Source organism: Triplophysa dalaica, chromosome 13, assembly GCF_015846415.1.
Source record: "Triplophysa dalaica isolate WHDGS20190420 chromosome 13, ASM1584641v1, whole genome shotgun sequence".
Taxonomy (NCBI): domain Eukaryota; kingdom Metazoa; phylum Chordata; class Actinopteri; order Cypriniformes; family Nemacheilidae; genus Triplophysa; species Triplophysa dalaica.
Window position 1 is genome coordinate 19898649 of NC_079554.1, and position 12171 is coordinate 19910819.

General features: G+C 39.9%; 1 protein-coding gene across 1 annotated transcript; it reads left to right on the forward strand.

Annotated features, from left to right (window-relative positions):
• Nucleotides 1-882: 882 nt before the first annotated feature.
• On the forward strand, nucleotides 883-12147 carry parp1 (poly (ADP-ribose) polymerase 1). Its single transcript, XM_056765334.1, has 22 exons — nucleotides 883-1112; nucleotides 1804-1966; nucleotides 2071-2186; nucleotides 2638-2852; nucleotides 5456-5540; nucleotides 5632-5748; nucleotides 5866-6045; nucleotides 6128-6305; nucleotides 6550-6690; nucleotides 7072-7314; nucleotides 7843-8041; nucleotides 8713-8908; nucleotides 9364-9492; nucleotides 9577-9660; nucleotides 9752-9874; nucleotides 9965-10093; nucleotides 10183-10281; nucleotides 10400-10552; nucleotides 10664-10791; nucleotides 10869-10930; nucleotides 11047-11161; nucleotides 11308-12147. Exons 1-22 carry the CDS (start codon nucleotides 990-992, stop codon nucleotides 11387-11389), a joined length of 3060 nt encoding a protein of 1019 aa, XP_056621312.1. The 5' UTR covers nucleotides 883-989; the 3' UTR covers nucleotides 11390-12147.
• Nucleotides 12148-12171: the final 24 nt, after the last annotated feature.

The following is a 12171-nucleotide window of genomic DNA, read 5'->3' on the forward strand; positions in this document are numbered from 1 at the left end:
CCCTTTAACTTAGGAACGTATTTGTTCTTCTAAAGGGGTAACTTAAAAAATGTTTCTTTAATAATACATTGATACAATAATAAATAACTTTTTCCATCACTAAAGGCAATGTAAACATATTCAGATAAGCACTGTTTACATTTTATTTATAGCGAATTCTTACACATTCACACAATGGCAATATAAAAATGTACATGACTTCTTGGTAAATTCCGTTGTACGTTTTTTTTTACATCACATGAGTTATAGTTGATATCTGAAGATGGTAAATATTTTGTACAGTATACATGCTTTTTTAATGTTAAAATAGAAATAGATAAAATAAAGTTTTTCGCATTCAAATCAGTAGTTTGTTTAGCTTAAACTTAAATGCCATAAACATACTTCATGTGTTACAGCCATTTAATGTTGCCTTGGGATTTAACTGTAATTTCTAGTATGTGCTAAAGTAAATATTTACAAAAAAACACCATTATTTACCAGATTATATTTTCATATGATTTACGTGTAGCGATGTTATTGAAAAAGGATGTCATACATTTTCGTGTCTGTGATCTTTGATCTGTTTATGAAAAATCCAGTTTTACTTTGTACGTTACTTCCATGCGAAATAAAGAAAACTACGAAAATGAAAAATGTGTTAACTAAACCATTTATTTAATAAAGTGTATATGACCGTACAAAATACCTAGATTAATTTACCATAATTTTAGCCCACAACTGTGCACATATAAATGCGGTAAAAATATTCCGTTAAAACTACCGATCCACTATGCAGAGGGTGGATGACTCTGAGCTCGATTAACAGCCTTCAAGGATTGTCCTCACCGGTCTCCGCACACTGTGCAAACTCGATTGCTTTGGTCTGGTATTCTGCGCGGGGGCTTTCTGCACGCGGACTGTGCGCTACACTCATTGCATTGTAGTTTGTGGCCTGTTTGACGTGAAATTTCTCTAAACTAAAGGTTTACACTATTAATTGCGCAGAAATGGCTGATTCACAGGACGACAAGCTTTACAAGGCCGAATATGCAAAAAGTGGGCGCGCCTCTTGCAAGAAATGCAAAGAAAACATTGCGAAGGACTCGCTGAGGATGGCCATTATGGTGCAGGTGAGGAATTCTGTGCAACTTTGTCCCCATGTTAGCTTGCTCAGGCCGTTTTGTGCAAAAGGAAAGCATTTATTTCTTATTGTTACGTTTTGTGTTCTCTTAGATGCACAATGCAACTAATGCAATTGTTTATTTATTAATAATATACACGTGTCCAAGGCCCAGGAGTAGTTTAAATGCCCTCCCAAAGAAAGAAAAACGGAGATTCAATCTGGGCATGAGTCTTCATTCACTTTGAGCTGATCATGTTATAATATACAAGAACAAAAGTGCAAAATATAGAAGCAATATTTTATTATTAAACGGCGATAAATACATTGTATTCAATGAAGAGAAGTGATTTTGTTTGAAATGTCTAAATCACTTCTGTTTTTAAATTGCGCTTTAAATGCCATCAAACTGCATAGATTTTCACACATTTCGAAGCTTTATTATTAAATCCCCCCAAAATATTGACATGTCATTGTGGAAGGTATATTGATGTAAAAGATTTAACAGCCAACAGATTCAAAACAAGTCATGTTTTCAAGCAAGTAACGTTGCTCAACTGAAATGTTCAGCTGTACTTTCAGTTTCTCATTCCATACTTTTCATTTGATCGTTTTTTTATCACATGATTAATTGTTCTTTTTGTTAAAATTGTTGATATTGCACACTTCAAGAAAATATAAATCCGTTATTTTCACCACAGTCACCCATGTTTGATGGAAAAGTTCCACACTGGCACCATTTCTCCTGCTTTTGGCTCCGTGCAGCCGTACAATCAAGCTCTGACATATCAGGATTTACGGACCTCCGCTGGGATGACCAGGAGAAGGTCAAGAAGGCCATTGAAACTGGAGGCGCTACTGGAGGTAACTGGTTTTCCTTATTGCATTTATTTGCTTTGCAGTCTGAGTCACGTGGGCGTAGTCTTAAATCATTAAGTCCTAATTCATCAATGCGTGTTGCTTTAAAGGGAAAGGTGAGCAGAAAGGAGCAGCTAAAGGCGAGAAGACGCTCAATGAATTTGCGGTGGAGTACGCCAAATCCAACAGAAGCACCTGTAAAGGGTGCGAGAAGAAAATCGAAAAGGTAAATGCATTTGGCATGTTTCACAGCCATGGAACCACTGGGGCTGTTTACCTAAAGTAAAATGGTTTCTTTTGTTGTTAAATAGTTTATAATGTAATATAATGTAGTAATGGTCCTAAATTATTTAATGGTTAACAGCAATGTGCATTAAGAAATGTGAAGAGGGTATTTTTAAAAGTCAATATTTACACAAACCCTAAAGGTATAAGATGCCTTGTGTGGATAGAAATCTTGTCACGGCATGTGTTTTTACCCAAACATTAGGTAGGTCTTATTAGAGGGTACGTTAAAAATGATATTTTTTAGTAAATGTGCCCTGCTATATGATGTGTGAAACAGGCTTTTATGTGTAATGTGCAATGATCAGTTACCAAATTACATTTAAATTAAATGTTATTGTCCATCTCTGCAACATTAAAAAAAACCTTTTTTGTTCAAATCTTTCTTACAGGACCACATCCGTGTGTCAAAGAAGACCGTGGACCCAGAGAAACCTCAGCTGGGTCTTATAGATCGCTGGTACCACACCAGCTGCTTCGTGAGTCGCCGTGAGGAGCTGCTGTTTAAACCAGAGTACAGCGCCGCCCAACTCAAAGGTTTCGCAGCTCTGCGAGATGAAGACAAAGAAGAGTTGAAGAAAAGACTTCCTGCAGTGAAGAACGAAGGGTGAGGGGTGCATTTTTACCTATTTAACTGTTAACCAGAGAACATTCCATCCATTGTTTAATTATAAATTCACGTATTCACTTTCGGGTCGCACGTTGAGGTAAATGCCTCTCTATTAAGCTTTACCTACCAGCAGATTTTTCTTATGGATTCGTCACATATTATGACCTGGTGCAGTCTTCATTCAAACGAATGTTTACTAGAAATATAAACAAATATATCATATACAATATAGAGGGGGTATGTTTTACACCCACCCACCTGGTCATCTTAAAATTACATTGTAGTAACATATTTTCAGCCGAACGTTTTTCCAGTCTTTATGCGTGAGTGTCATGTTGGTCGTCCACATCAGTAATGCCTCTACCACACATAAATATGGCTTTAAAAGCCTTCCTGAAAGTTTTCATCTTGTAGGCATAGAGAAAAGGGTTCACAGCCGAATTTGCATGAGAGAGAATGATGGCCGTCAGCAGCAGTGGGAGGGGGACGGGACATGACGGACACAGCAGCAGAAAGCAGTTTATAATATGCAGCGGAATCCAGCAGGCCGTGAAAAGAAATAGAACCAGAAAGAGAGACGTGGCCATCTTCATCTCTTTTTTCATCTTCGCCGCTCCCTCGTTGTTAGCCGCGCCTCCCCGTTCTGCCGCGATCCTTCTCATCTGCCGCTTGACCGTGACGAAGATCTGCGCGTAGATGAGGAACATCACCACCAGCGGGATCAGCACGCATGCGAAGAAGTTAAAGTACACCATGAATGTCATGTCCACAATCAGCACAAAGAAGCAGAAGCCCGACTCGGGCGGAGTCTTGTGCCAGCCCATCAGCGGCACCAGTCCGATTAGGAACGCCAGCGTCCAGGTGACGCACAAAACCAGCACTGCGTTCCGAGGCGTCATTAGCCTGTGGTACTGGAAGGGCATGAAGATGGCCACGTAGCGCTCCACGGCGACAGCCAGCAGACTGAAGATGGAGCTTTGGGTTAACATGATGAGCACAGACAGCATGAGCAAACAGAGGTAGAGGTTGTGTCGTGGGATGCCGAGGTCCGTCATTATGGCGCAGGGGATCGCCAGCGAACCGACGCAGATGTCTGCGATCGCCAGTGACACCAGGAAGTAGTTTGTAACTGTTTGGAGCTTTCTATTTAGTCCCACAGCGACACACACCAGCAGGTTGCCAACTACGGACAAGAGGGCTATAACCAGCTCGGCTATCATGTAAGGCAGGTTTATGGATGCGAGTATGCTCACGGGAGCTGATGTTGAAGTGGTGGCTTGGGTTAGTTTCATCTGCGTTTGCATCTGTGTCGTGGTCGGGGTGGTTGTTCGACCGAAGGTGAAGTGCACGAAGGTACTGTTTTCATAAGAGGTCACGTTTGTGAAGGTTGTTGCGTGGGCGTAGAACAAAGATGGCGAAAAAGTGAAGTTGGTGATGGAATCGTTCATTTTGAGCTGTGGATCAGAGACGAAGGAAAAGTGAATTAATGTATCAAGACAATAGGACATCTGTGATTTGGGCTGTTCAACAATTAATCACGATTAATCGCATACATATAAAATAAAATGTTTATATAGAATTAAAATTATATATAAATATATACATGCAAATACTTCCTAAATATTTACATGTATGTGAACATATGTCTATCAATACAAAATAAAAATGCACAGTGCACAAACAAAAAAGTTTATTCTGAAACATGATTGTTCTTTACAATAGATAAAATACTTGCAAAATGCTTATAAATTAAAAAGTATGATATATGTCATTATAATATTTGTTATTTGCTAGAATTAGTTGTCAAAGCACTCACCAATTCTCTCACGTGTGCTTTCTGAAATATTGCAATGTGAGATCACTCGCCCCTTGATGCCTTCTGCTTATTTTCTGCCAATGCATCTACTTAAAGTTTTGTATTCCATTAGTGACGGGAATATTTACCTCTTTTTTTCACTAGTGGCTGTGATGTGAGCTTTTATAAGCCTTTGATTCTAATGGGAGGAATGTTCTTGTTTGTGTGTTTTCCTCACAATAGGTCATTGATATCATCTCAGGTGTCCATTACGGCACCCGAATGGCCTTTAATTACATTCTATTGGGAAAAATTGGTGCCAAAGGGAAGGATGATGTTATTAGTTTATGTGTCACATCTGTCATGAATGTAATGAATTAATGTGTGTTTGTGGCAACCACTGGATGGTGTAGCGTGTCCAGACATGCTGGGGACTCGATGGGCCGTTGGTCTTCTAATGAGGTCTGCTGTCGGTGAACTCATGGGTTCAAAACATGTCCATAGAGTCACCACATTCTCTTTAGGATTAGCTCATATACACAGGGTGGAAAAGTTTTTCAGTCCTGGATTAATGTAGATAAAATATAATTTTTAAGTGAGTTTATTTTGTTTTAAGACACCAAGAGGTTTTATAATTTTTATGCAACTGAATTCAAAAGTAAACCATACATTTACATACAAATATCTTATGCAATGTTGCTTCATAAAATGTAATCTGTTTGCTTGTACATTTAATGTGTACATTTTCCAGACGAGTTGATTTAGACTGTTGTATTTGTTGATAATGTTTGATTTCTTTTCTCAGGAAGAGAAAGGCAGATGATGTAGACGGTGAATCTGTTTCTAAGAAACAGAAGAAAGAAGATGAGAAGCTGGAGATTAAGCTGAAGGTGGGATCGCAAACATTCTACTGATTCACTGTCATTCAATTATCTTTTGTAAATGTTTTGAAAAAACAACGCTTTTTTGTTTGTGTTCTAGGAGCAAAGCCAGGTGATCTGGGGCATTAAGGACAAGCTGAAGAAACACTGCTCCGTCAATGACATGAAAGAACTGCTCATTGCTAACCATCAAGAAGTTCCCTCCGGGGAGTCTAATGTAGGTGTACAGCACGCAAAAATTCCACCGCCATGGCTACTTTGTCTATGTTTCCCAATCACCCATTTTGGTGTGGAAGACGTTCTTAAAGAGTTCATTGAAAAAAATTATCAACAGGTAGTGGATCGTCTATCGGACTGCATGGCTTTCGGGTCGCTGAAACCTTGCGAGACGTGTCAAGGAGGTCAGCTTGTATTCAAGAGCGACGCGTACTACTGCACAGGGGACATTTCTGCATGGACCAAGTGTGTTTTCAAAACCCAGATACCTGATCGTAAAGACTGGGTCACTCCTAAGGTTAGTAGATAAATGAAGCCCTTTCTGTGTGTATTTAGTTAATTTCTCTAAACACAATGTCTTGTATTATTATCTGTCTCAGGAGTTCTGTGAGATCCCCTTTCTAAAGAAGTTTAAGTTTAAACGCCAAGACCGTGTCTTTCCCAAAGATGCTCCTCTTGCGACCCCGACGCCCTCCACCGCTTATAACGGTGCTACGAACTCGTCTGCCCCCAATGCGTCCACTGCTTCCACCAATAACCTGGCCGAGGTGCCTGCAGGTCAGTGATTCAGATAAGCTCTTAAACATTGTTTGCCTCAAATTGTGGCGCAATTGTGTGTGTCGTAGAGCATTGGCCATATATTTTCAAATGAAATATATATTTTTTTATGTTAAAAGTTTTTTACTCTAGAAGTTTTTGAGAGTTCTTAGATAGTAAGAATCTAGTTGTTGATCTGTGAAACAATGCTACAGTATATGTAATTTGGTCTGAAGGATGTTGTCTGTCTACGTATATTCTGCAGATAAGCCTCTGACAGGACTGAAGCTGTTGGCAGTGGGAAAACTCCGTAAGAACAAAGATGACCTGAAGGTTATCATAGAGGATCTTGGAGGAAAAATGACAGGCAGTGCCAGCAAAGCTACTCTCTGCCTCAGCTCGAAAAGTAAGTGATAATGTGATCTCTCTATTGGTATGTCCTCCATTTTGGATGCCTTGCGCTCAAAAACACTATAAATATTATCTGCCTTAGATGTTGGGCTAAACAAGATTTCGCACATTAGTTGTCTAAAAATGTTCCCTAAGGGTTGGAAAGTCTTGTCCTATTTGCATTGTGTTTTTTTATACAAGTTAATTTTTACTGACTGGTAATCTTATGATACAAAATGATGTAACTGTATGTTAAACAGATTTCCTGTATTGATCAATATGTTCTCACAGGAATGAAAGTTCTACTTGGAAATACATTTTCACCTTCCTGTTTATTTGTTGGCGTTAGTTTCTGAGAAACTCACTAATATCCCGCTCTGTTCCTCTTGCCTCTCAGAGGAAATTGAAAAAATGACTAAGAAGATGGAGGAGGTAAGGGAAGCAGGTGTGCGTGTGGTAGCCGAGGACTTCCTCACTGACATCAAGGAGTCTGGCAAGGCCCTTCAGGAGCTCATCTCCCTGCACGCCATCTCTCCCTGGGGGGCTGAAGTCAAAGTCGAGGCCCAGGCTGCAACTGCGGCCTCCAAATCCACCGGAGCTCATTCCTCTAAGAGCACTGGTAAAGTCAAAGAGGAAGAAGGTAATATGTTTTACATTTCTTATGAAAAAATTTGGAGTTGTGATGTTTGTCAGGCTTTTTTTTAGTAATGGTAATGAGCCTCATTCCTGAAAGATTTGTAAATATATGAGTGAATTCCAAGTAGTTTGTGTGTTAAACAGACCTTCCCGAATCTTTCCAAAACGTCAGATTTAATAGTAAAGGGTGTGTATGTTCATGAATTCCAATCATTCATTAACATGCCTGCTCATTCACAATTAGCATATTCCCAAAGTATGAATTACAGCTACGCAAATTACGTATCTAGGTATGCTAAAATTCTCTGGTCTTCCTCTGGTTTGGCTACATTATATTGCATAAATGCATAAGAGACTAATAGGCTATATGCCTAGCAATAATTAATCAATTAAACTGTCCACAAAAGCATCAAATAAGCTTTAATATGCCTTAGTGATATTTAAATTTTAATTGACACTTCATACCTTAATGACATTCATACACTCCTGGTAAATAAAAAACACTGGTACATTTGTTTCTCTGCACCTGCAGGTGGAAGCAAATCAAAGAAAATGAAGCTGACAGTGAAAGGCGGAGCAGCGGTAGATCCAGACTCGGGTCTGGAGAACTGCGCTCACGTTCTGGATCAGAACGGGAAGATTTATAGCGCCACACTGGGGCTCGTCGACATCGTCAGAGGCACAAACTCATACTACAAACTACAGCTGCTGGAAGACGATGTTCAGAAACGGTAACATCTTACCGATCACCCTCAATATAAATTTAAAGATCCTGTGTGTGAGATTTAGTGGCATCTAGTGGTGAGTTTGCGAATTGCTACCAATGGCTCAGTCCGCTGCTCACCCTTCCCTTTCGAAGCACTACTGCAGGGTTCCTCAAATCTTACCCTGGAGGGCCGGAGCACTGCAAAGTTTAGCTCCAACCCTGATCAAACTTGCATACCTGTGATTTTCTAGTGATACTGAACAACTTGATCAGCTTGCTCAGGTGTGTTTGATCAGGGCTGGAGCTAAACTCTGCAGTGCTCTGGCCCTCCAGGGTAAGATTTGAGGAACCCTGCACTACTGTGTCTGAGACGGGACTAAGATGTCATCACGTTTTCATTTCTTTGACGAAGAAGGTAGTGTATCGACCCTTAGGGCTACTGTAGAAACATGGTTTTCATGATTGGTTCAAAGGTGCTTAAAAAGGTTCTTCGATGCAATAGAAACACCTTTCGAAAAAAGGTTCGTCAGATTATAAAACCGTAAGAAAGAGATGGTTCTCTAAAGAACCTTCGACTGAATGGTTCTTTGTGGAACGAAAAATGGTTCTTGTGTAGACCCTTCATTTTTAAGAGTGAAGGGCTACTTGTCTTGTTTTTTTTAAATGTTGTTTTAATCTTATTGTTTTGTCATCTAGGTACTGGGTGTTCAGGTCATGGGGTCGAGTCGGCACAACTATTGGGGGAAACAAACTGGACAAATTTTACGACAAGAACACTGCTATGGACAACTTCTGTAGTGTATATGAAGAGAAGACGGGAAATGCCTGGGCCTCCACCAACTTCACTAAATATCCCAATAAATTTTACCCTCTGGAGATTGACTACGGACAGGTAAAAATTGGAAGAATTATTTAAAAAAATGTATATTGGAAAAACATTGTTAGAATAACATATAATCAATAAATAAACTATAAATGTTTCAATGTAAAAATGTCCCTTAATATAGCCGGGTTTCATCGGATGCACACGCCTGGCCCGAAGTTAACTTCTGGTATGTGTTTGGTTAACGGTTTGGGTTGTGGCTAATAATATATATTTATTTTATATTTCATTTATATTCATTAATATTAAATTAATGAATATATATATTAAATTAATATTTTGTAGAATTGACCGTATTAAATAAAAGCTACTCAACCATTATTGAATCTTGGTGGAGGTCTACTGGAAGTTAATTTTGGAAACGTTTGTTTGTTGTTACCGCTGAAACAGTCTATAGACCATAACAACGTGAAGTGGTGTTAGTGTTTAAAAAAAGTGGATCCTATGAATATTTATTGACACAGGACGAGGAGGCTGTGAAGAAGTTGACTGCAAGTGCAGGTGCAAAGTCCCGTCTGGCCAAGCCCGTCCAGGACCTCATCCGAATGATCTTTGATGTGGAGAGCATGAAGAAAGCCATGGTAGAGTTTGAGGTGGGTTCAACTTCAAGCAACACTAGAAATGGAGAGAAATCACTGTGGTTTTGATCGTAACTATGATGTTTTCTCCTTCCACAGATTGACCTGCAGAAGATGCCTTTGGGAAAACTGAGTAAGAGACAGATCCAGAGTGCCTATTCCCTCCTGAATGAGGTCCAGCAGGTTGGTGTTGTCTCTGGTTCACAATCTAGCCTGCATTTATGCCCTAAATCTTATCCTCTTTTACACTAATGTTAATATTTTATTTTTGTAGGCTGTGGCAGATAGCGCTTCCGAATCCATCATCTTAGACCTGTCCAATCGTTTCTACACACTGATACCCCACGACTTCGGCATGAAGAAACCGCCGCTGTTGAGTAACCAGGACTACATACAGGTACGTTTTATACATTACCAGGGCTGGAGTTGCCGTAGCAACTGTTCACCTTAACATCTTGCTAATTATTAAATGTACTGTACATTGTAGCAAAAGGTGCAGATGCTGGACAACCTGTTGGACATCGAAGTGGCTTACAGCCTGCTGCGGGGCGGAGTCGAGGACAATAAGAAAGATCCCATTGACATTAATTATGAGAAACTCAAAACTAAAATTGAGGTAAAGGCTGCTTTTTGTTTGGAGTGAATTTGAGGCGATGTGAACTGGTGTCACTATTTTTATTGTCATCAAATTGTTTGTGTTTCTAGGTGGTCGATAAGTCTACAGACGAGGCTCAGCTTCTCCTGGAGTATGTGAAGAACACACACGCAGCTACCCACAACAACTACACCCTCGATGTGGAAGAGGTAAGATCTCTTGCAACCACCCTTTCAACGGATTAACTAGCGTAGACTGTAATTTATACGTGTATAAGTTGCTGTGAAATGATGTTTATCTCTCATCGCTGTGTTTTTGCCCCACCAGGTCTTTAAAATCGAAAGGGAGGGCGAGTACCAGCGTTACCGTCCGTTTAAAGAGCTACCTAACAAGCAGCTGTTGTGGCACGGCTCTCGCACCACCAACTACGCAGGTATCATGTCTCAGGGTCTACGAATCGCTCCACCTGAGGCTCCTGTGGTAAGTTCCCGTCACCTCTGCCGATTTGAGCTGCCCCTTGAAGAAAAATAAGTGTGCCAAAATATTTCTTTAGAAATACGTTTTATTGAAGCTTGCTGTGTTATGTTACAGACAGGTTACATGTTCGGCAAAGGTGTTTATTTTGCCGACATGGTGTCGAAGAGTGCAAACTACTGCCACACCTCCCAGGCTGATCCGGTTGGTCTGATTCTGTTAGGAGAGGTTGCGCTTGGAAACATGTAAGAGGTTCTGACAGATAATTTTTCTGCTCTGTGCTTCTTCTTTTATATTTTCTGACATCAACTTTTGTCTACAGGCATGAACTGAAGAAGGCCTCACACATTACAAAGCTTCCAAAGGGTAAACACAGTGTGAAAGGTAAGCTAACGGAGAGGAATGATTTTTTTGTAATAAAATGTACCCTTTGAAACGCATTCCACGTTCTGATATGAGAATCTATAAAAGTGGTGTATGTTAATTTGTGTCAATTTAAGGTTTGGGAAGAACTGCTCCAGATCCAAGAGCCACTATCTCTCTCAACGGCGTGGATGTTCCCTTGGGCAAAGGCATCAATACGAACATCGATGACACAAGTCTGCTCTACAACGAGTATCCTTCACATTTCCACAACTTTAATATTTGTGTCCTTGCTGTCCTTTTTTTTTACATAATCATTTGTATCGGGTATATATGTTTTCTAGTCTTTCTTCACTTTCAAACTTCCACCGTGTTGTCCTTAACTCAGTTTTCCCCAGGTACATTGTGTACGATATTGATCAGGTGAACCTGAAATACCTGCTGAAGATTCGCTTTAACTACCAGTCCTCACTCTGGTGAGACCACAGATGATCTCTGTCCTTCTGGACAGGCTGCTGAACGTCACTGGAGCTCACTGCTACAGCTTTAGCACCGAGATCAAGCAGCATATGGGTTGACAAACAAATCGGTTATTTAGCATTTCCGCAGCACCGTCCCAGCTGCTCTTGTCTGTTAGTTTGGAGTAAGTGGCCAAATGTTTATTTAAAGGCACAAAACATTTCTTTAAACATTTTTCCTCCGAAAGGGAAATGGCATTGTTTATTTGATGCATTCAAAGAAATGATTCAACTGACCCGTGGACAGCTTTCTAGCAACCTACCAACAATGTTAGGTAGACCGTCTTCCATTTGGATTTATAGACTTCCTTTGTTTTAATAGGTTTCGTTAAACCTGGCGTCAGGTTGACATAAACTGCTATATCTAGTTTGCCTTTAAGTATTGAAATAAGAAAATGTACAGTTTCAGAATTGTAAGCTAGAACGTAGACCTACCCTAAACGAGTTACCTTTTACTACATTGACCAATGTTTTGTATGTTGAATATGTACTGTCCAAGTTTACCTTTTAGTTATCAGTCTCTCTTTATTGCTATGAAAAAATTTATTTGGGCAGACTAAAATGGCAATGCTATGCGCAATGGCTGCTGCTGTTCTCGTGCACCTGTGATGTTTTTTATTGTTTGTAAACGTTGCGCTCCAAATGTTCCATTAGCAAGATGCCGACTATGTCCTAAGGAACGTCTTTGCATCATAAATAAAAACGTTTTTGGCTTGTTAATGTGTGTAGAGCTCTTGTTTATTA

What these genes read in the sequence shown, in the direction of transcription:
- parp1 (XM_056765334.1), top strand. Translation starts at nt 990, where the DNA reads ATGGCTGATTCACAGGACGACAAGCTTTACAAGGCCGAATATGCAAAA. An exon ending in GTAACCAGGACTACATACAG is followed by an intron (nt 9,875 to 9,964) that starts GTACGTTTTATA and finishes TGTACATTGTAG; the next exon opens with CAAAAGGTGCAGATGCTGGA. An exon ending in ACACCCTCGATGTGGAAGAG is followed by an intron (nt 10,282 to 10,399) that starts GTAAGATCTCTT and finishes TTGCCCCACCAG; the next exon opens with GTCTTTAAAATCGAAAGGGA.